This window comes from Lepus europaeus, chromosome 3 (genome assembly GCF_033115175.1).
Source record: "Lepus europaeus isolate LE1 chromosome 3, mLepTim1.pri, whole genome shotgun sequence".
In the NCBI taxonomy this organism is placed as follows: Eukaryota; Metazoa; Chordata; class Mammalia; order Lagomorpha; family Leporidae; genus Lepus; species Lepus europaeus.
Genome location: NC_084829.1, coordinates 25827513 through 25852007, shown reverse-complemented (window position 1 = coordinate 25852007; position 24495 = coordinate 25827513). Strand labels below are relative to the sequence as shown.

The 24495-nt window shown below is 45.5% G+C and overlaps 2 protein-coding genes across 2 annotated transcripts; both read left to right on the top strand.

The window, feature by feature from the left end:
- Positions 1 to 796: 796 nt before the first annotated feature.
- LOC133756441 (proline-rich protein 2-like) lies at positions 797 to 4060 on the top strand. The gene is made up of 3 exons (XM_062187127.1): positions 797 to 876; positions 3013 to 3802; positions 3860 to 4060. Exons 1-3 carry the CDS (start codon positions 797 to 799, stop codon positions 4058 to 4060), a joined length of 1071 nt encoding a protein of 356 aa, XP_062043111.1.
- Positions 4061 to 4096: 36 nt separating this feature from the next.
- Positions 4097 to 16234, top strand: RBM24 (RNA binding motif protein 24). Its single transcript, XM_062187372.1, has 4 exons — positions 4097 to 4325; positions 5323 to 5446; positions 6887 to 6941; positions 14055 to 16234. Exons 1-4 carry the CDS (start codon positions 4158 to 4160, stop codon positions 14416 to 14418), a joined length of 711 nt encoding a protein of 236 aa, XP_062043356.1. The 5' UTR covers positions 4097 to 4157; the 3' UTR covers positions 14419 to 16234.
- Positions 16235 to 24495: the final 8261 nt, after the last annotated feature.

The window sequence follows — 24495 nt, the reverse complement described above, 5'->3', positions numbered from 1 at the left end:
TTGCTGTCAAAGAGGCATTATGACTTTAAGCACTGCATAACGGTTACAAATTCCCATTTCACTTGACTTACCAGCTTAGATATGGTTTAACGCAGCATGAATAGGTTTCCCCCAGAGGTGGGTCTGAGCTGCGCCAATGAGGTTTCTGACTGTGAATTCTCCTGCACACTAAAATAGCTGCATAACCTCTTGCACACATTTGTTATCTGCTTCTAAGAGAGAATTACCAACCCACCCAGAGAAACAGGAATGCAGCTGACTATGGGCCTCTCAAAAGGCCCAGAAACCTGTTGGTTTTGCATCAGAATGCACACACAGACCCCCAAAAGAAGGTAAAACATTTCCAAAAACCAAAAGAGGACTACACTGAAGCTATATTTTTGTGGGTTTTTTTTTTTTTTTGTAATTTTAAATTCCCAGCCTAAATTTTCTGCAAATAGTCAATTCCAATCAAGAATGTATTTCTTCTCAAATTTAGAGATAGACATATCTTAAAGATATGAATTCTTTTTGGTAAGTATTGCTCCGGTGCTAGCTAAATGAAGAACTCGGGGGGGGGGGGGGGGGGTCTGAGCGGTGTGTAAGAGGTCTAGTGACTGTACACACTCTGCCTGCCCTCAGGTGGCCACAGCCACTGACTACGCCTCAATGGGCCGGCCAGTTGTACTTCTCAATCTGCACAAAATATTACTCTCTGTTTCTAAAATTCTTCTAGGCTTGATCTTAGAGTTCATTTCCATGATTAATTTAGAGGGAAAGGGGTCAGGGTGGTGGGGTTGGGGGAGAAAAGGGATAAATGAATGTGAGACTTGTGAGCCAAGTTCTGACCTCTAATAGTCAGCTGAAGGTTTTGAACATAGCAGACAATAATTTACTGTAAGTAATAAAACAATATTGATCTTGCCAAGAAGTAGGAACTGAGGATGCGGGCCCATCCATACAGACTAATTTGGATATGACAAGCTTGGAACCTATTTATAACGTTTACAGACTTTTACAGCTCTTTCTTTCCAAAGAAGCACACATCCTATTGCACAAGGTCTCTGAATATACAAGCCTCCTCTGCCAAAAGCAGCTGAGAAAGCGCAAGGATTATCCAAGTATTGTTTTCCAAACCTGAATCCATAATGGGTAACTGTACAGAAACATGTGGCACTTTAAGAACCCTGAATCTTTGAATTCAGAAGCACGCGATGGCCCTAAAGCTACATGGTTTGATGGCTCAGATTCATACATCCATGAAGAATGGATCTGGCCATTGTGACTGTGCCCACCTCTGTGCAGGTGTGAAGCAAAAGCCAGGCTGGGCAGCAGTAACATTTAGCACAGGGGAGGGGGTCACTTGATGAAATTCACCCAGCTGAACTGGGTATGGATTATGGCTTCCACTTAAATTGGTTTGGAAAACAAGGAGCCATCATCTCTCTTCACTTGTGTTCTCAGAGACTCACACAATACCATAGTAGCAACACTCTAATTATCTCTGGAATTCAAAACCAAAGAATACCCAGGCATTCTCTGTACAAAATGAATACAAGGTTCCAAACAAAACTATCAAATATTTGCTGTTCCCTTACAAGAATGAAAGCACACCAGGCAGGGCTGCCTGGGACCTGTAAGGAGAAGGGATGTGCTGTGTTCCTCTGGACAAAGGCAGGGAAGCGGCTCCAGAAGCCAAGCCGTAGGTCAAGGTATTCCAGCCTGGGCTCAGAATTCCCTTGTAGACCTCCCCACACTGCAACCAAGCTTCTGGCTGCAGTCCCAGATATCCTTCTTCCCTGGGTGGGCTCCCTGTCCAGGCAGAAAGGTGAGACAGCCAAAGGCATCATTCTCACAAAAAGATGGTGCCTGAGTCTGATCCCAGAACAGCAATTCTTAAGTGGCACCGTAAGATGGACGTCAAATAGTTTTAAAAATGCTTCCTCTGTTTCACCGTCTGCTTTGTTTTCTTAATTTTTAAAAATTATCTTCCTCATACTGGCCGAGTCCCTTTTGAACCTGAACTTGACTTAAGCAATGGAGACAGCAATGTCAATAAGTGTACTTTGTGGCTCTCAATCGTCTATAAAATACATATTTTTAAATTAAGATTTTTTAAAATGTGAATTTTGCATAGATTTGTTACATCTTCCACTGTGGGGTTCAAGCTCCTGGAGACAGATGACCTCAAAAAGTCAACCCCAAGGCGGCGAAAGAAAGCAAGATGCAAAGCAGAATCAAACGTTTTGCACACAGATATTTGCAATCCCACTATCTTCTGCAAATGTAACACTTCTCATCCTCTTGAGTGGACTGCAAGGGTGTCCTGGAAAGAGAAATTGCATGGGTTACCACACACCGAGAGCTGCTTCCGGGCAAGGCATGTGGGAACCTCAGGGACAGTCTTGGTGAACACAGGCACTACTAGGAAACCCGGCACTGACAGTGGGAAATGTGCTTTTCCCTTTACTGCATCAGTTCAAACCTCAGAGAGGACCAAATGCGTCTGAGGTCTGATTGGATGCACTCCTGATTAAAAGAAGTTGCAAAAAAAAAAAAAAAAAAAAAAAAGGCGGGGGATATAAAGAAACAGATCTAGGAGAGGGGGTGCACTGTGTTCTGCCGATGTTTTCAGGTCTGCTGGTTGAAATCACCCGTCCTGTAACAAGCTGATTTCAAAAATTAGACCTTTGGCAATTACATCCAGATAAAATAGATGAGGTCACATCACTAAATGTTTCTGTAATAAAAAATAAAAAAAAAACCATGAATTCTTTGCTAAGGGGGAAAAAGGGGGGGGGGGGGAGGCTCTAGGATGAGACATCTGTACTCGTCTCCCCAGATAACTTAAGCCGGGGAGCAAACACAAATTCGGCGACTGTGGGGGCTGAAGGACTAATTTACGGTGCCCTGAAATAGACAGTGGTGCCTCGTGGACACACTTGGTGTGGCTGGGCTGTGAGCAATGGAAGCTAATGATTCTCCAAGCACACTAATCCTGCTCGATTTTTTTTTTTTCTTTCCTCTTTCTAGCTCTACCTCTCTGGTTCTCCCCAGCAGCGGGTTCCGGGAGCTAAGGAAAGTTGGGGTCCCTCCTTCTCATTCTCCAAGCCTCAGACGTCCGAGCTCCTCGGTTCCCTCGCCCCCACCCCCGATAGCCCGGGAGGGGACTGACCTCTCCGCGAACCGCCCCAGGCCTCAGGACCCCCGGCTCGCCCAGCCCGCCCGACCCCCGCCGCCCGCAGGCCTGGAGCCCGGAGCTCGCGCCACCGGCTTTGGAAAGCAACGTCGCTGCCTCCGGGGCGCAGTCCTCGCGCCCTGGGGCCCGGCCGGGGCCACGCAGGGGTTCCCCAGGACGTTGATGAGCTACAACAGGCGACGCCGAAAGCAAGGCCGCCTCCAGCCGCTCCCGACCCAGCGCCGCGCCGCGCCGGGAGAGAAGCAGCTGTTCCCAACAGCTGGGGGGCGGCGGCGCCGGGCGCCCCAGGTGCAGCCGCGGCCAATCGCAGGCGTCCGGCCCGCCCCCTCCCCAGCCGGGCGTCGACCCCCGGCCCGCGGGGGAAGGGAGCAGAGAGGGCTGGGAGCGCCATCCTCCGCACTCGTCTCGCAGCCTCCGCGGCGGGAGGGACGGACGCCGAGCCAGAGCCGCGCGGAGCCCCGAGCCGGGCCCTGCCGCGCGCCCCCCGCCGCCCACCTCCGCGCTCGGACGCTCGCGACGCCGACCCTCCCCACGCTCTACCCAAGACACCTGATTTCTCAGAAAGGACCATCTACCTCTGAGCGCGCCCCGCTTGCTCCGCGGCAGGACCACCCCTCTCCAATCGTTCCTGACCTGCGCCCGCCGGGGTGAGTGCCAAGCGCTCGCCACATTCTCTCCAAGCGGCTCCTACCCCCAGACGATCCGGAGAATCTGGACCGTGACCGGCAGGGGGGGCGGGAGGAAAAAGCCGGGTCGAGTCTCCCGGGCTGCCAGCGACTTCGGAAGCCCCGCGCCCCGCGCCCTCGGCCGCCCCCGGCCGCTCGCCCCCGCCGCGCCGCCGCCCTCGCCCCCCGGCTCGCCTTCGGCCCCAAGCGGCGGTGAGAGGCTGCGGGAGACGCGGAGCCGGAGGAGGAGGAGGCGCAGCCGCTGCCCGAGCCGCAGCCGCAGCCGGAGCCCGAGCCGCGGGGCGGGCGCGAAGATGCACACGACCCAGAAAGACACGACGTACACCAAGATCTTCGTCGGGGGACTGCCCTACCACACCACCGACGCCAGCCTGCGCAAGTACTTCGAGGTCTTCGGCGAGATCGAGGAGGCGGTGGTCATCACCGACCGGCAGACTGGCAAGTCCCGGGGCTATGGATTTGTAAGTTGCACCGGGGGAGCGGGGCTTGGAGGTTCGGCGCGGGCGGGAGGGCCAGGCGGCGCCGGGCTCCGGGGGTCGCGGCTGCGAGCCCCGCGCGGGGAGTCCGGCGGGCGTGAGCGGCGCTGGCCCTGCGCTCTGGGCCGAACTGAAACTTTGCGCGCGGCGGCGCCGGGGAGCGAGGGCCCGCGTCCGCCTCGCTGGCTGCGGGCGAGGACCCCGCGCGTGGCTGTGTCGGGGGTGCGGGCGGGCGGGGCGTGGTGGACGGAACGGGAGTGGGAGGCCCTCTGGGTTTGGGGTGCGGAGCCGCGGCCCCGCACGGGCTCTTTCCGGGCTCGGAGGCCGGTGGCGGAGCGCGCTGTTGCTTTGTGAAAATGCGTGTGTCTTCCGGCCGTTTGGGCTGGGGCGGGGAGGGGGCTGGGGCTCTCCCTTTTCATGGCAAAGGTGAGCTTCTAGTCTGCTCCTTGGCCGAACTGCAGGCGACCCCAGTAGGCTATCTGGAGATTGAAACGTGCTCTTTCGGCCGGAGTAGGACAATAGCCCTTGTGGCTGGGAGTGTTTGCGGGGCGGCTGGAGCGCCGAGCAGATGTGAGGCTGCACTTCCTCTAACGCATACAGAGCCTCCGAGGCCGCGTCGGACCTTCGGGTGGGCAGGGGGCAGTCGGCCTGGGAGAATGCTGAGGCGACCTGCGAATCCGGGCTCCCGGCTCTCTTAGGCCCTGCCAGCCCCCTATGGGACTTTGCGGTGGGGGATGGGGGGTGGAGGGGGTGATGGGTTTCCTCCTTCCTTTTCTCTTTCTTCTTCCTTTCTGGCCTTTGGAAATGGGAATCAAGGAGTAAGGGCTGGCCAAAGCAAACAAAACAAAAAGGAAGAAGAAAGGCAAGAAAAGTTTGATCTGGATTTTCATCACGAGTGACTTGGCCAGCGAGTCCCTGTCTCCTTCGGGGTTCATTGAGAGCTTTGTATGTATGTCTGTGTGTGTGTGTGTGTGTTGCTAAGGTCACCATGGCCGACCGGGCAGCTGCTGAGAGGGCCTGCAAGGATCCCAACCCCATCATTGATGGCAGAAAGGCCAACGTGAATCTTGCATACTTAGGAGCAAAACCAAGGATCATGCAACCAGGTGAGAAACGTCTGTCTCCCCTCCCCGCCCCCAGTCCCCAGAGCCCCCTTTATATGAATAGAGTGATTCCCCCATTCAAAATTCAGGGGCGCCTTGAGACTCTGTACCTGTGTTCCTTGAACTTGATTCTCCCAGGCCTGACAGATAATTGAGAGTGGTAAACACTTCTTTCAGAATTGACCTGTGCACAAAAATGGATCTGGGGGGTTTTTAGACGCTTGGGACACACACACGAGTTAGGCTGACTCATTGCTTGCTATGTGACATACACTGGAAGCAGCTCTCTGATTTCCAGTTTGTAACCCTTCGTAGATAAACTTATGGGTGGGTCAGACAGGCCAAATCTGCCAGCTTCTTCCAGCGGACTTCCCTGCTTAATGTGGTCTTTTTTTTATCACCAGTTGCACTGTGCTCAGAGCAGGCCACCTAACTTCAAGAAGAATGGGGGAGGGGGGAGGAGAAGGAGAATCCAGATGATACATTTTAACATAAAATTGCAGAACATTAGCAATCAAAGGAAATAGATTGCATCCACTTAGGGACCCCCAAGTTACAGATAAGCAAAGGATGGGTACTTGGAGATGAGAAATTATTTTGCCCAGAGCCTTTCATGTAGCTATAAATTGCCAAAAGGGAGCAGCATTTTGTCTATGTGAAAAAACGACCTTTTAGATTATATACAGCACTGCCCTTTGCATTAGCACAAATAATCGAAAGTTGACTGTTGAGCAAGTGCAGTCTTTCCCTGGGGTGAACAGCTTTACTTGTTGGATTAAATCATGTGCTCTTTACTGTTATATCTTTCTATCTGGAATTTTGGAAAGAGCTTAACACTTCCAGCAGAACGGTTTCAGCAGGAAATGAGGTTGTCGGGAAAGTGAGTGCAGGTGCAGCTACCCATTGGCCTTAAGAAATACGTATTTGTCCCATACGTAGTGTGTGTGCTAACCACTAAATGAGTTTTTGTTTGTGAATTTTTAGTGCTGTAAACTGTTAGACTCTTAGGCTCCTAAGGCATTGTCCAAATGATTCCAGAACATTCCAAATGACAGACTTTTTCTAGATTGAGGTTCAAAATTGCAGGAATGTCTGTGACATGTAACATCATTGTCAAGTACTGTTGTCTTTGGTTTCATTCCTTAAGCATTTTCCTCTGGTTTAATTTTCTAAGGTCTTACTCCGTGTTTGTCAACTGAACTTAGTAAACTTTTTTTTAAATATCCACTTTAAAACAAACAAAGAAACCCTTCATTTTGGATGAGAGATAAGCATTTATAAAACTAATTTTTAAAAATGTATCTACACATACATGACATTTTCCTGAAAGTATCCAAAGAGTGATTATCTTTCCTAAGTCAAAGTTGTGATTACATTTGATATGTAGGAGCAATAAAAGCCTAACCATGTGCAAACAGAGAATGTGGTATGTTTTGTTGTTAGGTTTTGCCTTTGGTGTTCAGCAGCTTCATCCAGCCCTCATACAAAGACCTTTCGGGTAAGTTGGTTAATCAGGCCGTCCTCTGTTTCACCATAGCTGTTGTTGGTTCACCTGCCTCTTTGTTGTGTACAGACAAGATCATCATATCACAGAATGTTCCTGGTTATACATCCTGACAATATGTTTGTGTATTCTTAATGCTGAGACTAGAACTATTTTTAGATGAGTCAAGTTATCTGACCAAGTATGCAGCCTACAAAGCAGGCAGGTTTTGAGCTTATGATTTTATCATAACCAAACAACCCAAACCTACCAGGTAGGCCTTGTGTACAGGACCATTTGCGTCCCAGCGCCAATACTGCTGTTCAACTTGACTCAATTGTATTTATCTCTTTCTAACCTGACAGGGTTCGTATACAGTTAAGCTAACTGATGAGAAGGATACGATGATAAGAGGTGGAATAGTTCTGTTTGGAATTAAACTCTGTAACCAGTAGACTCAGACACACGAGCTCAGATGGTGATTAACGATGCATGGATGTTGGTGTTGTTTTTATTTTTCACAATAGTCAATAGCCCTCCGTGTGCTTTATTTTATTGATTACAGTCATGAAGTGGTGTTGATAGCTAAACTGTGTGCTTCTGACCTAATTGAAAAGAGCTGTAGTGACAGTGTTTTCTTCTCCTCGGGGAAGGGGCTCTTTGCCTTTGGGTTTTGGTGGTGGTGTTGAGGAGTGTTCTCTTTGACTTTGCCTTGGGAAGCAAAGGGCCTTTTTTTTCCCCCTTGCTTTTAAGCTGTAACCTGTGACTTCCACTTAACCATATTTTTGTAGTGAGTGCTAAATTGTGTGATTTCTCTCTGTAAGAGTACAGATTCGTTGCTTGCATGTCCTAAGTTTCTGTTTTCTGGGGAGTTTTCTGGGAATGGGGTTCTTTTCTTTTGCAATGTGTATCCTTTCTAGGCCTGCTAAAGTAAAAGTTCACTGCCGTCTCCAGAGTTCATGAGCACTAGCCAGTTTCTTTGGTTTGGAGTAGCACAGAGCGAACTTCCACCTCAGACCGAGCTCAGGCGAACAGCCTGCCTCTGTCTGTGGCGTCCCTGGGTTCTGTGGCTACCAGCTGTTCTCTTCTGAAGTGATGCGCACCTCCCTTCCATTCAGACTTGATGTGGGAGGCAGAGTCCCCTCCAGCCCTCCTCCGTCCTAGGTGCTAGAGTGTGTCGTGGCAGTATTCTCCCTGATCAATAGTACCACCGGTGCCAGAGATGGACACTTCTTAAATGTTCTGGTTGTTCAAGTAGTGTTTTATCCTGGGCACCAGTTTCTCTGCTAGCTTAGTGTCTATATGTTTAACCTGGAGGGCTGGAACTGTCCACATAGATAGATGTCTACCATGTGTGTCTCCAAGACTAAAGCAAAAAAAAAAAAAAGTAATTAATAGTTTAAATTGACTTGGAAGAGGCAAGTGATCTTTTCCATGAACACCTAATAACCCTCCCTTCAGCATATACCTGTGCCTCGCTGTTGTAGCCACCTCCTGCTTTTAAGCTCTAGAAGAGTCTTTGGTCCGATAAGATTAGTTATAAAGGTTCTTCATACATCCATAACTGGGTGTCAAAGTCCCATCCAGGCTAACTGGATACTGACACAAAGGGTAGGCCGATGGATCCACGGTAGGTTTCCGTGAACACTGCTTTGGCCAAGTAGACGACCTGTTTAAGGTGGGACTGGGAAGGAGCACATGCCTTTCAGCTCTTAAGAAGTGATGGTAGGTTTGTTTAGTCATGCTTGCCCACATTGAAACAGCTATAAAATTAAATCCATCAACAGATATTAGCATGTGTTTATTTTTTCACCATGTTTGTGGGTGATGCCAAATGAGGAAATTGCACATTAATTTGGAAGCAAATATAATGCCAACCCACCAAGAATGACTAATTGCTAAATCACTTGGTATTGTTTCAAGTACAAAAGGAATTCAGAGCAGCAGAATAGATGGATTAGAGGAGTTGGACAAGGCTGTGGGGCGAAGGATGGGACCAGACTTGGACCAGTTTGGTTTAGAATTGGACCGATGGGTAGGTCTTGCACGGGTGGTAGGGAGCTTGGGTGTGTGAGAAGGGTATAGGGCCAAGTGAGCACACACAAAGGCACAAGGGAGAAACGATTCGGTGTGTGGTGAAATCAGACTATGCAGGAAAGGCCTTGTGAGCTGACTATGGTCTGTGGACTGGTTGTAGCAGTCCTCACAGGTCCTTGAGAAAGAAAGTGCTACATGGAAGTAAGAACCACCAGGATACACAGGGTTGTATGAAAATTTTAAGTCACACATGTTTTTATCCCTTCTCTTATTAACTGTCTTTATAAAGAATGATGGCACAGACTTTTTTTGAACTGGAGATTCTTATTAGAAATTAACAGCATCCCTTCCAAGGTGGAACCAAGCAGGTTCTCTCTTTTTTAAGGGGTTCTCGGCCTTGCTTTAATTTCCAGAGTCTGTACCTAACAGATCATACCTAGCTATCCTAAATGCTATTGGAATTCCTCATGTGCTTATTTTAGGCCTGGAAAGAAGCTTCAAGAATTGTTCGTTTTACTTGTTTGAAATTCTAGTAGCTGAATTATTTCTTCTTTCATGTGGTCCTTAAATGACCCCCAGGTCTTTCAAGACAAAACTTTGGCCTGAAGGAGTTTCTGATGTAAGACAGTGAGCAAATGTAAAGAAACTGGAGGATTTGCTGAGCAGTGGCTTATAAATAGTTTCTGTTTGAAGAGAGCAGCATTTTCTTATTGAAACTTTGCGAACAGACCCTGGATCTGTAAGGAGAAATTCCTGCACTAGTGTGGGCCACGTTGGACACCCACTCAAACATTTACTCTCAATATACCTTTAAGTGCTAAGTTTTATGCTAGGTGTGCTAAAACCATGCTAGTTAGTTATGCTGTCCACTAAGGCAGGGCAGGAGGGACCATAACTAACATTAACCAAACACCTGCCACATGCATGGTGCTGATAAGGGATTTGCATACATTATATAACTAAATCCTCACAATAAGTATTTGATGAAGGCACTGTCAATGTCCTCTCCATGGTGAATAAATAAATAAATAAATAAATAACCTGAGGCACAGAGAGGTTAATTAACTTCCCCCGTCACAGGTCTGGTAAGGGTTAGGCTTGATTCCTCTGTGTCAAGCTGTAGCCAAAAAAGAAATAACTCTCTCTCATAGTCTAGAAAACTAATGAGCACCAAGGAAGGCCGTCCATGTGGCTTCAGATAAGGAAGGGAGACATCAGGTCGGTGGGAAGAAAGTTGGCCTAGATTTTACAGGATGGTGGAGGAGGGAAGAGAAGAGTTTTATAGAGCACTGTCTTGGCCATTTGGGCTCTTCCCTAGAAATTTAGTCCAATGCGCAGCTACCCAGGTTGACGACATTAGTCCCTGTCACATAGGAAAAGTGTGCGACTAAACGGTGAAGCCCGTTTCTGAAGCTGCTGGGTAGTGAGGGCGAGAGCTGAAGTGGAGGGGATCTGGCTGTTGACAGAGGGGAAGGGCATGACGATTGGCATCCCTGGTGAGCAAAAGTGAGAATATAGGGATGTGTGCATGTCCAGGAAACAGTCCAGGTGGGGCTGGCGCTCTGGTACATAGGCTTAAGCCATCATCTGCAGCACCAGCATCCCATATGGGCTCAAGCCCGGCTGCTCCGCTTCTGATCCAGCTCCCTGCTGATGGGCCTGGGAAAGCAGCAGAAGATGGCCCAAGTCCTTTGGCCCCTACACCCATGTGGGAGACCTGGATGAAGCTCCTGGCTTCAGCCTGGTCCAGCCCTGGCAGTTGCAGCCATTTGGGGAGTGAACTAGCATATGGAAGATTTCTCTCTCTATGTAACTCTGACTTTCAAATAAATAAATCTTTAAAAACAAACAAACAAAAAAACCCAGGTGACCTGGGTGTGAGGAAAAATGCAAACAACTACTAGAAAGGTGTTTTGAAGCCTGAGCAGAAAAGGCCTAAAATGCCAAAGATGAAGATTTTGCACTTAGTTTTGGGGGGATGCTGTTAGGGGCCCAGGACTGCTGGGAGCAAGAGCGAGACTCAGCCTCCGTCAGCAGTCTGTATGGTGAGCTGGGAGAGGAAACCACTCAGGACGTCACTTCAGAAGACCCAGAGGGAGGTGGGCTTTGCGGAGGTGGTGGGAGGGGGGCATTCATTCACTGCTTGGGATGCCTGCATCCCATAGCAGAGTGCTGGTTCGAGTCCTGGCTATTTCACTTCTGATCCGGCTTCCTACTGATGTGCCTGGGAAGGCAGCAGGTGATGGCTTTAGTGCTTGAATCCCTGCCATCCATGTGGGTTACCAGGGTAGAGTTGGAGCGAACAAGCAGATGGAAGATCTCTCTCTTTCTCTCTCTTTCTCTCTCTCTCTCTCTGTGTGTGTGTGTGTGTCCCCCTCTATCTCTGTCACTATGCCTTTCAAATAAATAAGCCTTTTTTTTTTTTTTAATAAAAGTCGCAGATGTCAAAGAGCGCAAAAGTGATGGGAAGAAGAAGAGAATGTAGTACATTTTCTCTGCAAGTCACCCGGAGAAGCTACTTGCTTCTTTCTGTGCTGGGCATGTGTGTCCTATGGTTGACAAAGGACAGGGGTAGATAACGCAGCAGGAGGGAGGGTCCCAAGTGGTCTTCCTGGGTTCCCTGGACGATGCAGACAACTCAGGCTATGGACTTTGCCAGGGAGCTCCGAGCCCCGGTCCGCCCAGTCGGCCTCTGCTTTGCTGCCCCAGCGGATTTTAGACTCCGCAGTCTTCTGGGTTCTGCCCGCCCCTCAGCCTTAAAGGACTGTAGGTTTCCATTTGCCTTCCCGACAGCTTCCGAACCCTCGCCAGACTTCACGTGGGCGTCTGCTCCGCCACCGAACTTTCCACTCTGACTGGTCGGCTTTGTCGAATCAAAACGACTTCTTAATGTAAAGTCAGTGCGGAGACGGGAGAGTCTCCTTAGCAACCCTTTTTAATGCCATCTTCACACACAGGCACAGATTGAACTCAGTCTGTTTCTCAGACACACTTATTCTCTGTGGGCTCTTCCTCGCCAAAGATGCAAACCTAGCAACCCCCGTGTGGTCCTGGGAACGTTGGGAGCCCAAGGGGTTAATGTTTCGGTATCAGTAAGCTTCGCTCTGGCCAGCCTCCGCAGCTGATAGATGTTTTACTCTGGCCTTATAAAGACATTTTACCCACTGGAAACCCTTGTGGCATGACAGGATCAAAAATAGCCCGGCTGCAGCCACTGCTGTCCATCACCACACACAGACTGGCAGAGAGCAGTCTCTTAGCCGGGTCTGCACATTGTGGACGTGGCGGCTCCAGGGACAGTGTTCCCTAAAGCCGCACCTGTCGCCTGCCCTGCAGCACAGCTTCTGTGTGCCTGGCCAGGCGTCTGGCTTCTGACAGGCCGTTAAGAACCTCTCTAAGTGTCCTCAGCCACACTCGGGGCCGCCCTTTCTCCTGGCACTGGGTTCCATCTGGAAGCCCGGTGAAATGGAGTGTATTTTTATCGTTGGGAGTCAGAGGTCTTTACCCTCTGTGATAAATGCATCTTTTTCCATGGGTGTCTGTCCATGAGTGCTGTCTGTAAAATTCTGAAAAGACAGAGCATAATCCGGGTTTTGCCAAAATCTGCATGTGCACTTTTCAGTTTCCATTTCTTTGAAGTTTGAAGAATGTTACTTGCGTTTGGAGTTTCGACTTGACTTGCCAGCAACCAGCTAGCATTGTAGTGTGCTATTTTTAGAAATAGAGAAGACTTTAAATAAGGAAGATGGAAATAAATCAGAGATTCGTGGTAGTGTCTTACATGGGCAAGAGTGAGAGTTGACATGCATGGATTTTGTTTTTTTTAAATACCTCTTATGATTTATTTTGTAATCAAATGAACTTTTATGTAAGGTCCTTTAGGTCTGCCTTGCATGTGAGCCATGAATGTATCATTTTAAACGGTATTTGATGTTGTTTCATTTTCTTGACCTGTTGCAGGCTAATGTATAATCACACTGTGGATTTGTATAAACTATTGGCTCATAGGGTAGACTGAAAAGATGCTAATGCCATCTACTGCTGTTGATGTTGGAGGATGGAATGAGAGCCAGTACATGTGCAAAAAGAAAAAAAAAATGTTTTCTGATGCTGTAATCCTTTGACGTTTCTATTAATTTTAGAAATAACTTAGGTGTCTTTGCCTGGCCCTACTTTTCCCCCCAACCTCATCATTTCCCCAAAACCCCTTCTGTCTGTCTCGCGTAGAGATAAACAAGCCGACTGACCCTCAGTGGCCTGGTAACCCAGCAGGTTTGATTGACCGTTGTGTCCTTATGACTTTTATGGGGGAACAAGGAAAGAAAGGAAGTGAGCGTGCTGTGCATTCTCGGGGACTCACTGCCATGACTGTTCCTAGCGTTTTTGTAGCTTCCCACAACAGCCTCTTGCGACAGTCAGCTGCACTACAGTTCGTGTGAGAAGTGTGATTCTGCTGTGTTTACACACTTGTGAACTTTTAAACTCCTTTTTTTTTTAATTTTGTCGCCTGCTTCTTTTTTTTATCATTATTTTTAATAAGGGTGATTGAGGTTGCAGAGAGATTAATGTGTGCTGCGTCTGCATAGCGATTTCAAGTAGGGTTGCCATGATAACAAGCGTGGATTTTGTTGCAATTTATTCCCATTTTGCCACACAGAACCAAATGATCGTGGTTCACTTTGTGTGTCCTGTCTTCAGGACCAAGAATTGGTCTGTGTGCTAAACGTTTTTCTTCTTTGAATTCATTACAAAATGTTCTAATGTCATAACCCATGAAGCATGCGTTCAGAGCCCCGGTGAGCTTCACTTATTTTCCAAGCTCTGGATCTGTTCTATGTAGTGGTTTCCAAATCATTGTACATAAAAATTCTAGCAGGGAGCATATTGTGTTTCCGTGGCCGAATTCTTTTAGTGGCACCTGATGATTTGGCGACTGCCAGGGTGCTTCCCATGGACCACTAGAAAGGAGATATTGTGGCAACCCTATGCTCATAATAACCACTAAATTTGAGTTTGCCTTATCTCTCTGTACAATGAATGCTGCAGTTGGGAGGTGAGCACCACCTGACTTTCTTTTCCATTTCTCAACAGGATACCTGCCCACTATGTCTATCCACAGGCTTTTGTGCAGCCTGGAGTGGTCATTCCGCACGTCCAGCCCACAGCAGCTGCGGCCTCCACCACACCTTACATTGATTACACTGGAGCTGCCTACGCACAGTACTCGGCCGCTGCCGCCGCCGCCGCAGCTGCTGCCGCCTATGACCAGTACCCGTACGCGGCGTCTCCAGCTGCTGCGGGATATGTCACCGCTGGGGGCTACGGCTATGCAGTCCAGCAGCCAATCACCGCCGCAACACCTGGGACAGCTGCTGCCGCCGCGGCTGCAGCTGCCGCCGCCGCCGCCTTTGGCCAGTATCAGCCTCAACAGCTGCAGACAGACCGAATGCAATAGACCAGCCATCTGATCAAAGTTCAGTTGTTTTCTCTTTCCCCTCCCAATTTCCCAATTTTTAGTAGCTCAAAAGAGGGTTAACAATGACTTAACAGCTTTAAAAAAAAAAAAAAAAAAGGAGCAGTGCTGGGGTGAAGCAGAATTATTTTTTGTACTATTCCATGGAATGTTCTAGATGAGAGAGAGGTGAGAATGAGGGGGGATGGGCGCAGTTTTGGAATTCAATCCCAAAGAGCCTGAGTACAGGAGCGGCCGCCACGGCGCGACGGCAGGAGAAACCTTGGAACTTCACTTTTGTAACAGGATTTTATTTTTGCTCTTTTTTATAGTATCAGGGAAGCAAACCGCCTTTTACCAGTTAGAAATGCTATTTGAATCTAGTCGAACCAGGGAATACAGAGTGAGCATATGTAGCTTGAATTACCTTTAAAAGAAGAATTTTTTTTATACACACAAAATGGGAAAAGCACTGATTGTCATTTTTAGCAGTCACTGGGGGCCTGGAGAACTTTTTTTCCAGAAGGAAGGTCGTGTTCTTACTATCTCAGACATGGGCATCGAACAATCACTCTAGGAGGGGGCAGTGGGCACAGTGGTGGACAGGCACCAAAGCTACTTTCTCATCTGTCCCGTGGGCCAGTGGGACCGTGGAACAAAGTGATGTGGAATGAACGGGTGCAACAGCTGTACAGACAATCAATAACACACACAGTTCTGGAAAGAACACATCACTTGTGCTTGTGTGATGAGCTTGTCACATTCTAATCCCTCTCCCCATCCTGTTTCAATTTTGGGAAACTTGTATCTGCTGGTGTCAGCAATTCTGATTCCTGAACAGGATCAGGCTTCTACTACAACAGCCGTCTCTTTCTATTTATTGTGTCGACTCGTGGCTTCAGAATCAAAGCAAGGCAAAGTTTGCAGACTCAACCCTTAAGATCTGTCTTAAGGACGTTTATTTTTTTTCTCCCTTTTTAAGTAATTTTCCACTTTTTAGTATCTATTTCAGAGTCGTATTTAAGACTATTTATTAGTGAATACAGTACATGAGACAACCAAGTTTCTGAGATTACAGTTCTTCAAAGGGTAATGATAATGTGGTTTATACTGTGCCTTAATAGTAATGCTATTTAAGATATTTATTTTGAAGTTTTACTATGCTGCACTCTAAAGAAAGGAACTTTAGATGTGACACTGTAAAATTATGTATTCATCTCATGGCATAAATTATTTAGTAGGTCTAGATGTAGCATATTAAATATTAACCTATTCAACTAAAGAGGTTGGCTTGGATTTATTTAAATTCATATGTGCACTGTATAAGAGAGTACTCTTACATTAACACATTTTAGTTTATTTTAGTTTTTAGGTTTTTTTTTTTTAAAAACAGGATATATTGCTAGTTTCATGCTTCCTTCTCTGATTTTTGCTCATGTAAATCTCATTTATCAGTAATTCACGCCTTTAACCCTCTTCTTATGTAGTTTATGTAGTTTTTAAATGCTGCTTTACATTTTTCTTCTGAAACTGCAATACTTGCGATTTTTACTCTTAAACTAAATTGAATACTATTTTACACTGTATTGGATTTTTATACTTGAACAATTTCATACAAGGGAAGACAGGTTAGCATTTTTATGGACTTTCTCCATTATCACTGGATTTACTTTTAAGTATTCCCAAACTAGACAGTGTTATTATGTAATGTAGACATGACTCTCCTGTGCAAATTATTTATTCATTGTGTATATTGCTTTATAACATTTCAGATCTTCTAATCTATTCACTTGTATTAAATATAATTTTTAAAAACTTCTGTTGCACTGGCTGTTTCCAATTCTGTGGTAAAGGTGAATGCTCTGTCTTTTTAACTAGCATGAGTATCCATGATTCACATGTACTGTTTTCAGGGAGCATAACACTCTTCCTGGATGCCCCGTTTTGGTGCCTTGACAGTAAATGTCACTAGCTTCATGTCTGTTTTATACTTAGCCAGAAATACAGGCTGTCTCCCACAAGTGAACCTTGCAGGACTGGTCACATCCCTGGAAACCGTCTAGCTGACAATGGCTTGGAGAGGGGTTCTAGAGGGGACCAGTCCATCAGATGCTGGACCAGCACAAGGGGGCAGGGAGCAGGTGCACTGAGGTTTAGAGCTAGACCCTGGCACTTTATCCTACTCGCCATTTGTGCTGAAGTGTTTACAGACTGAGAAAAACAACACCTCTCACATGGTTATTTACATTAAAATGAGGCAAATCATCTACTATACAGCCAATCATATAGTAAGCGAATATTTAGGAAAACCTGTTAGCAGCAATTGTTGTAGTGCCCTACCGTGATAGCCAACCAAAGAGAAAGTCACCTTTTGAGATGTTTTCAGATTTTAAATTTCTGTCCACGGCAGTGTGAAAATATCTGGTGAGGTGTGTTAGAACATCAAATGAGTGACTCCTATGAATTATCTTTAAGTATATAGTTATCATGGAATGGATTGCTTGCTGATCTCTTGGTTCTGATAACTCCCAGATCCACAACACAGTATCTTTTTTTGAATTTCATTAGTTTTCAATAATTATGAGGCATATGAAGCTGTGATAAATTTCTCTGCCACACTTTCTGCTTTATAAGAATCACCATGTAGAACCATCACAATCTCAACCTTCAGTTGCTTCTAGTTTTCAAAGGAAAATTCCAGTTTATCCCCAAGGGGAGATTTTATTGCAACCTAAAGTGCTAGTTAGGATCAGTAAAATAATTGCTAAGTTCCTTAGTCAGTGCATCAATGGTGATTTTATTCCAAAAAATATATATTTTAATTTTTCAGGTTTAAGAAAGGTCAGTTTTGTCCTCAGTAAGCCATATGTTGCTGAACTTGAAATGAAGCAGTATATATACAGTTTATCAATCAAAAATAGATCAGATGGTCCTAGCAAAGCACGTCAACAATATGTGTACTCAGGGGAGCCGAAAGCCCACCTACCCCTGGTGGCATCTCTCTTGGCTCTTACCTGGTCTGTAGTAATAGTGATATTAGCAGTTAGGGAGGGAGGGCAAGATTTTTAAATTATAATGCCAAGGCATAGATTTCTAAAAAGAAAAGTTTCTCATGTAATGAGGAAGAGTGAGTAGCTGTGGCACCCTGTCTTCATTGGTTGTGCAGGTGGTGTGTATTTGTGGAGTTAGAGAAAACATCAGGTCTGAGATCCAAGGCACTATGTGAAGAATGGTTTCATAACTTACCAGGAGGGTGATCTTACACTCTAGGAGCTAGGAAAACATGAGCTGACAGTAGCCACAGCAGTTTACCTTTCAGGCTGTGTTGATTAAATGGATGCTCGGGTCTGTCTCCTTCCCAAATCCATATTGAAATGTAATCTCCACCATGAGGTGTTGAGAGTGGGGTCAGGTGGGACTCTGCCTTATGAATGGATCAGCACGTTCTTGCGATGATTGGATCATGAGTTAATGGGTTATCAGGAGAGCAAGTCTGTTAGAAAAGCCCACTTGGTCAGGTCTCATGCGCTTTCAGTCCCGCCATGTCTCACTCTGCCAACTTCAAAACTCCACCAGCAAGAAGGCATCCAGGATGCGCAACCTTGACACCTTGACCTTGGAGGGGACCCCTGAGCTGAAAGAAGCCGCCTTTTCTTACAACTTACCCAGTCTGTGCTTTTGGCGTTCCTATTCGGAAAATGGACTCATACAGTGAATTCAGTTGACCAGAGCACATGTTAGAAATTCGAAAGCATTGGATGAACGGAAATATCACACTGAGGTGATCTGTACAATATTAATTGGTCTCCATTGTCTCATTAAGTGACTCTCCTTAAAGAGGGCGGCCATGGTTTTCGTGTAACCTTTATTCTACCCCAACCAAGTAACAGCTAAGTTTGCTGCACAATGAGAATGGCACAAGCAACATGGAAAGATGGAGAGATTTCCCAGCTAGGGGAAGGAGAGGAGATGGATGAGAAAATCATGGAATAGTGGGTTCCTCGCACGAGGGAGCTGCCTTCCCTCCCTTCCTCCCTCCTGTCAATTGTTCTTAATTCCTTCTGAGGCCTGAAAGCCTTTGTTACAATGACAGCCTCTGGGGCCAGGGGCAGAGGTGAAGAGCCAAAAAACAAATAAATGCATTTTCATGCTTGCTTTTGTCTTCCCCTTTGTGTCTTCTCCTTTAAGAATTCCAGGCTGTTTCCATGGAAATTCTAACTTTGTTTTGCTTAAGCACCCGGTACAGAAGCGGTTTCTTTTTGGATATTTGTTCTGAGTTGAATTTCAGAAGTTCAATCGCAATTTTAGCTAAAGCATTTAAATTCTAAGGTTTTTTTCCTTTTTATGTTATTTTTAATTGACATATAGGAATTGTATAAATTTATGAGACACTGATTCTTTTTTCAAAAGATTTTCTTATTTATTTATTAATTTGAGAGGCAGAGTGTCAGAGGGATTTGAGAGGCAGAGCTAGGGGGAGGGATTGAGAAAACTTCAATCCACTGGCTCACTCCCCATATGGCCAGAACAGATCAGACCAGGCTGAAGCCAGGACCCTGAAACTCCATCCAGGTCTCCATGTGGGTGGCAGAGACCCCAAGCACTTGCGGCATCTTCTGCTGCTTTCCCAGGCACACGAACAGGGAGCTGGACCAAAAGCAGAGATGTTTGGGACTCAAATCAGCTCTCTGATATAGCATGCCTGCATCGCAAAAACAGCATCTTAGCCCACTGAGCCACAATGCCGGCCCCCAGTGTGATCTTGTTGATTCTTAAGTACATTGTATAATGATCAAATCAGGGTGATTGCCATATCCATCACCTCCAACGTTTATCATTTCTTCTTGGTAAAAACATTCAAAATCCTCTCTTCTGAATATTTTGAAATATGTGAGTGCAAAGCGTTGTTGTAACCTGTAGTTACTCTACTGTGCAACAGAACCTCAGACTGTTTTTCTCCTATGTAACTGTTGACAAACCTCCACACACACACACACACACACACACCCCACCCCGGTCTCCACAGCCCCTGGGAACAGTGCTGTAGACGCTACTTCAGTGCCATCGGTTTTATTGCTGTTATCATTCTATATACCAGTGAGATCACACAGTGCTTACCCTTCTGTGCCTGTTTATTTCACTTAGTATCATACCTTCCAGTTTCATCCAGATTGTCACAAATGACAGGATTTCATTCTTCCATTATGACCGAATAGTATTTCACGGTGTGCGGCTACTACAATTTTTTATCCATTCATTCATTGCTGGACACCAGGTCGGTTGCAAATCTTGACTGTTGTGAACAGTACTGCACTATGCATGGGAGTGTAGACATGTCTTGGAAATATTGATTGGGTTTCCTTTGGATATCTACTGAGATTGCTGGGTCATAAAGTAGTTCTAGTTTTTTAATTTTTTGAGGAAAACGTCCATCGTGTCTGTAATTTATATTCCCACCAACAGGGTATACGACCTCTTTTTCTCCACATCCTCACTAGCATTTAGTTTTTTTGTTTTTTCTAACTGGAGTGGGGTGATGCCTTTTTTGTGTTTTTGATTTGCATTTCCTTCATGATTATTTGAGCCTTTTTTAATATACCTGTTGGAACTTTCAAACTTTGCAATCTCAGTTGTAAATCAAAATGAGAAAGAAATGAGGAAAGCATGTTCAAGTATTCAGAGCTTTTAGGTCAGATGACAAGCACTTATAGCTTTGATATAAATTAGTCCAATCTCATTGCACAATTTTTGGTCCTTGACCAACTTCTTCAGACTGAACCCTATAAAGTCCCCCTCGCTGGAGGGTTACTGCCCTTAGTTTTTTTTTTAATATTTATTTTATTTATTAGAAAGACAGAGTTACAGGGAGAGGTAGAGCCAGAGAGAGAGACAGGTCTTCCATTCCGCTGGATCACTCCCTAGATGACTGCAACAGCCAGAGCTGAGCTGAACCTAAGCCAGGAGCCAGGAGTCAGGAGCTTCTTCCAGCTCTCCCACATAGGTGCAGGGGCCCAAGGACTTGGGCCATCTTCCACTGCTTTCTTAGGCCATAGAGAGAACTGGATCAGAAGAGGAGCAGCTGGGACTCGAACCAGCAGCGCCCATATGGGATGCTGGCACTTCAGGCCAGGACTTTAACCTGCTGCGCGCCATAGTGCCGGCCCATGCCCTTGTATTTTTATAACCATGATGTTAGTAAATTTAATGAGTTGAAGATTGGTTACCATTCTGCCTCTGTTAGAGGCAACTCCAATTACATAACATGGATTGTGTACACATTGTTTTTTCTTTTCATTTAATAGCTCAGATAACATGTTCATAAAGAGACTTCCAAAGTGAGTTGTAACACAAAAGCATAACTTTGCCAGGAAGACGTCGCCTTTTCACTTTATTTTTCAGTGATATTCATCTGACAGTCTCAGCCAGCTAGGTATTTGTCTACTTTTAAATGTTCCTGGCTCTGCCACCTGTCCCACAGCTGCCTCGGGTGAGGAAAAGAGACGACGTGGTGCAGTTTGGTGAGGCTTGGTGGTGTGTATGGCTCCCTTTCTGCGTTCATTGTGTGCATTTTGAAATGTGAGGAAAAAGGAGTGTGAAAAGGATATAGAAAAAAAGGGCAGAAAAGTTCAAAAGCATCTCTTAAAAATAAACAAAAGACCTCGGTTCAAGTCCTGGCTCGCTCACTCTCTCTCTCTAACTCTGCCTTCCCAATCAATAAAACAAAAATCTGTAAATAAAACAAAATAAACCAAAAAGGGACCAGGATATGGTGTAGTGGGTGAAGTTGCTGCTTGTGATACTGGCATTGCTTATCAGAGTGCTGGAGTTCCTGGCTGCTCAACTTCCCGTCCAGCTCCCTGCTAATGCACCTGGGAAGATAGCAGATGATGGCTCAAGTACTTGGGCCCCTGCACCAATGTGGGAGACCCAGATGGAGTTCTTGGCTCCTGGCTTTGACCTGGCCCAGATCTGGTGGTTGTAGGGAGTGAACCAACAGACGGAAGCCCTCTCGCGCTCTCTCTCTCTCTCTCTCTCTCTCCCTCTCTGTCACTCTGCCTTTCAAATAAATTAATCTTGTTTTAGATCTCTGTCTTTAATGTGCTGTACATTGCTATTTAATGCTATAATTAGTAATCCAATGGTAGTTTTTTCACTTGATGTTGCTATATGGGCAAAATGTTGAAATCTTTACCTAATATACACTAAACTGATCTTCTGTATACAAAGAGAATTGAAAATGAATCTTTACATGAATGGAAGGGGAAAGGGAGAGGGAAAGGGGAGGGTTGCAGGCGGGAGGGAAGTTATGGGAGGGGGGAAGCCATTGTAACCCATAAGCTATACTTTGGAAATTTATATTCATTAAATAAAAGTTTAATAAAAAATAAATAAATAAATAAATAAATAAAAGAAAAAAAATCAAATCAATGAAAGGATAGATGAAGGAATAAGGGTCAGATGGGCTGAACCATGGGAGGCAGAGGTCTGTACCTTCAGGGGCCATGCAGGGAAGAGAAAAGTATCATTTGGGAGTGGCAGGTGCTTTATCTAATATGGAGAGTGTGGAATGGTTTAGAGAAAGTAATTAGATACACAGTGTCCTATTTTCTAATTAAGGAAAAGACATTTAAGATAACAGTTAGTTCTTTCATTAATTTTATTTTAAATTGATAAATGATGTGACATTTCAATACATGTATATATCATGGCATGATCAATCGGACTAACCAAACTGTCACCTCATATACTTATTACTTTGTAAGAACACTGAAAATCCACTCGTTCAGCAGATTAGAAATACACAGTGTATTAGTATTCACCATAGACATCTTGCAGCACAGTGGGTCAACAGAATTTCTTTTCTTTTTCTAAGATTCATTTTACTCATTTGAAAGGCAAAGAGAGAGGTCGTCCATCTGCTGGTTTACTCCCCAGTGCTTGCAATGGCTGGAGCTTGGCCAGGCCAAAGAGAGGAACCAGGAACTCTATCTGGGTCTCCCATGTGAGTGACAGAGACCCAAGTACTCAGGCCATCTTCCACCGCCTTCCCAGGCGCATGAGCAGGGAGCTGGATTGGAAGCAGAGTCACTTGCAATGCAGCCTTAAACTGGTTTTGCCACAATGCCAGACCGATCGCTAGAACTTCTGTCGAGCTGAACCTGTGTTCTTTGGCCACCATTCCCCCTTTCTCCATGCAAGCTCCTGGTATTCACCATTCTACTCTCTGCTTCTGTGAGTTTGACTACTTTGGCTTTCACATATAAGTGAGATCATGCAATTTTTGTCTATCTGGCCTGGCTTTTTCACTTAGCACAATGTCCTTCGATTCATTCGCATCTTTGCAAATGGCAACACTTCTTTTCAATTCTTTCACATTTATAATATTCTTTTAAAAGGATGAATGGTATTCCATTACCCACAAGCATATGTAACACTTTTTTAATCTATTCATCTATTGAGGTTCACTTTTGTTAATTCCATAACTTGACTATTGTGAATGATGCTGCAATAAACCATACTGATTTCATTTCCTTTGGCTATAGACCCAGAAGTAAGATTGCTGGATCATATGGTAATTCTATTTTAAGTTAGCAGCTGAGTTCTTAAACTATGCTTGCAAAAGCTTAAATATGTTTTAAAAAAAAAATATGTTCTTTGTAACTGAGAATTAGAAACAATTAAGACACCTCTATCAGGTTGACACAGAGTTTGGTCATGGACCAGGGGCCTCAAGGGACACAGGACCGTTGACATTCTTTTTTCTTTTCTATCATCACTCACTGAAATGGACGTGTAAATGGAGAGAAAGTGGGGAGAAAGGGAGAAGATTAAAGAAAACGAATGTGCCTTCCTGTCCAACAGACTTTGATTCAATGTATTAAAAAGTTACCTGTGGCTGAGAAACTCTAATTTAGCATGTCTGTATTTGCACTTGCTATGCTAGCTCTCTCTTGTTGCTGCTATACTCCTGCTGACAGCCCTTTGGAGAAATCATGGACAGTTTTCTTTTTTAAAAAAATATTTAGGGGCCCGTGCCATGGAGTAGTGGGTAAAGCTACCGCCTACAGTGCCGGCATCCCATGTGGGTGACTGTTCCACTTTCAATCCAGCTCCCTGCTATGGCCTGGGAAAGCAGAGGAAGATGGCTCAAGTCCTTAGGCCCCTGCACCTCCATGGGAGACCTGGAAGAAGCTCCAGGCTCCTGGCTTTGGACCAGCACAACTCCAGCTGTTGTGGCCATCTGGGGAGTAAACCAGCGAATGGAAAACCTCTCTCTCTCTCTTTCTCTCTCTCTCTCTCTCTCTCTCTCTCTCTCTCTGCCTCTGCCTCTCTGTAACTCTGCCTTTCAAATAAATAAATACATCTTTTTAAGAAGTAAAAAAAAATTAATTAGTTTATTTATTTGAAAGGCAGAGTTACAGAGAGAGACAGAGGGCTTCCAAATGCTGGTTCATTCCCCGAATGGCCACAACAGCTGGAGCTGGGCTGATTCGAAGCCAGGGGCTTCTTCCTGGTCTCCCACGTGGGTACAGGGGCCCAATGACTTGAACCATCATCTGCTGCTTCCCCAGGTGCATAAGCAGGGAGCTGGTTTGGAAAAGGAGCAGCCGGGACTCAAACTGACACCCACATGGGATGTCAGCACTGCAAGTGGCAGCTTTACTCTCTGTGCCACAGCACCTGCCCAGGAAAAATTTTCAATGGGATGTGAGTGCAGAAGATTGTGCCACTAACCACCCAGGTACTTGTCCAAGCATACTTCAAACAGTTCATAGAAAATGGAATTAAAAGACCATTTTGATGTAAAATATTTTTGAAATCTATACACATGAGATGTGTTCTAACAGTTCATGGAAAATGCATATTATGAAAAAATTATGTATAGGTTTAAAAAAAGTTTGTAGCAAAATCAATTTCTTTTCATTTGATTTCCACAAATTTTTGAAGTACTCCCGAATTTAATCCTCATGACAACAAAAGGTAGATAATAGTATCCCCATTGTGTAGACAAAGAAATGAGAACAAGGCTTTATTTTTCTTTAAAGATTTATTTATTTATTTGAAAGCCAGAGTTACATG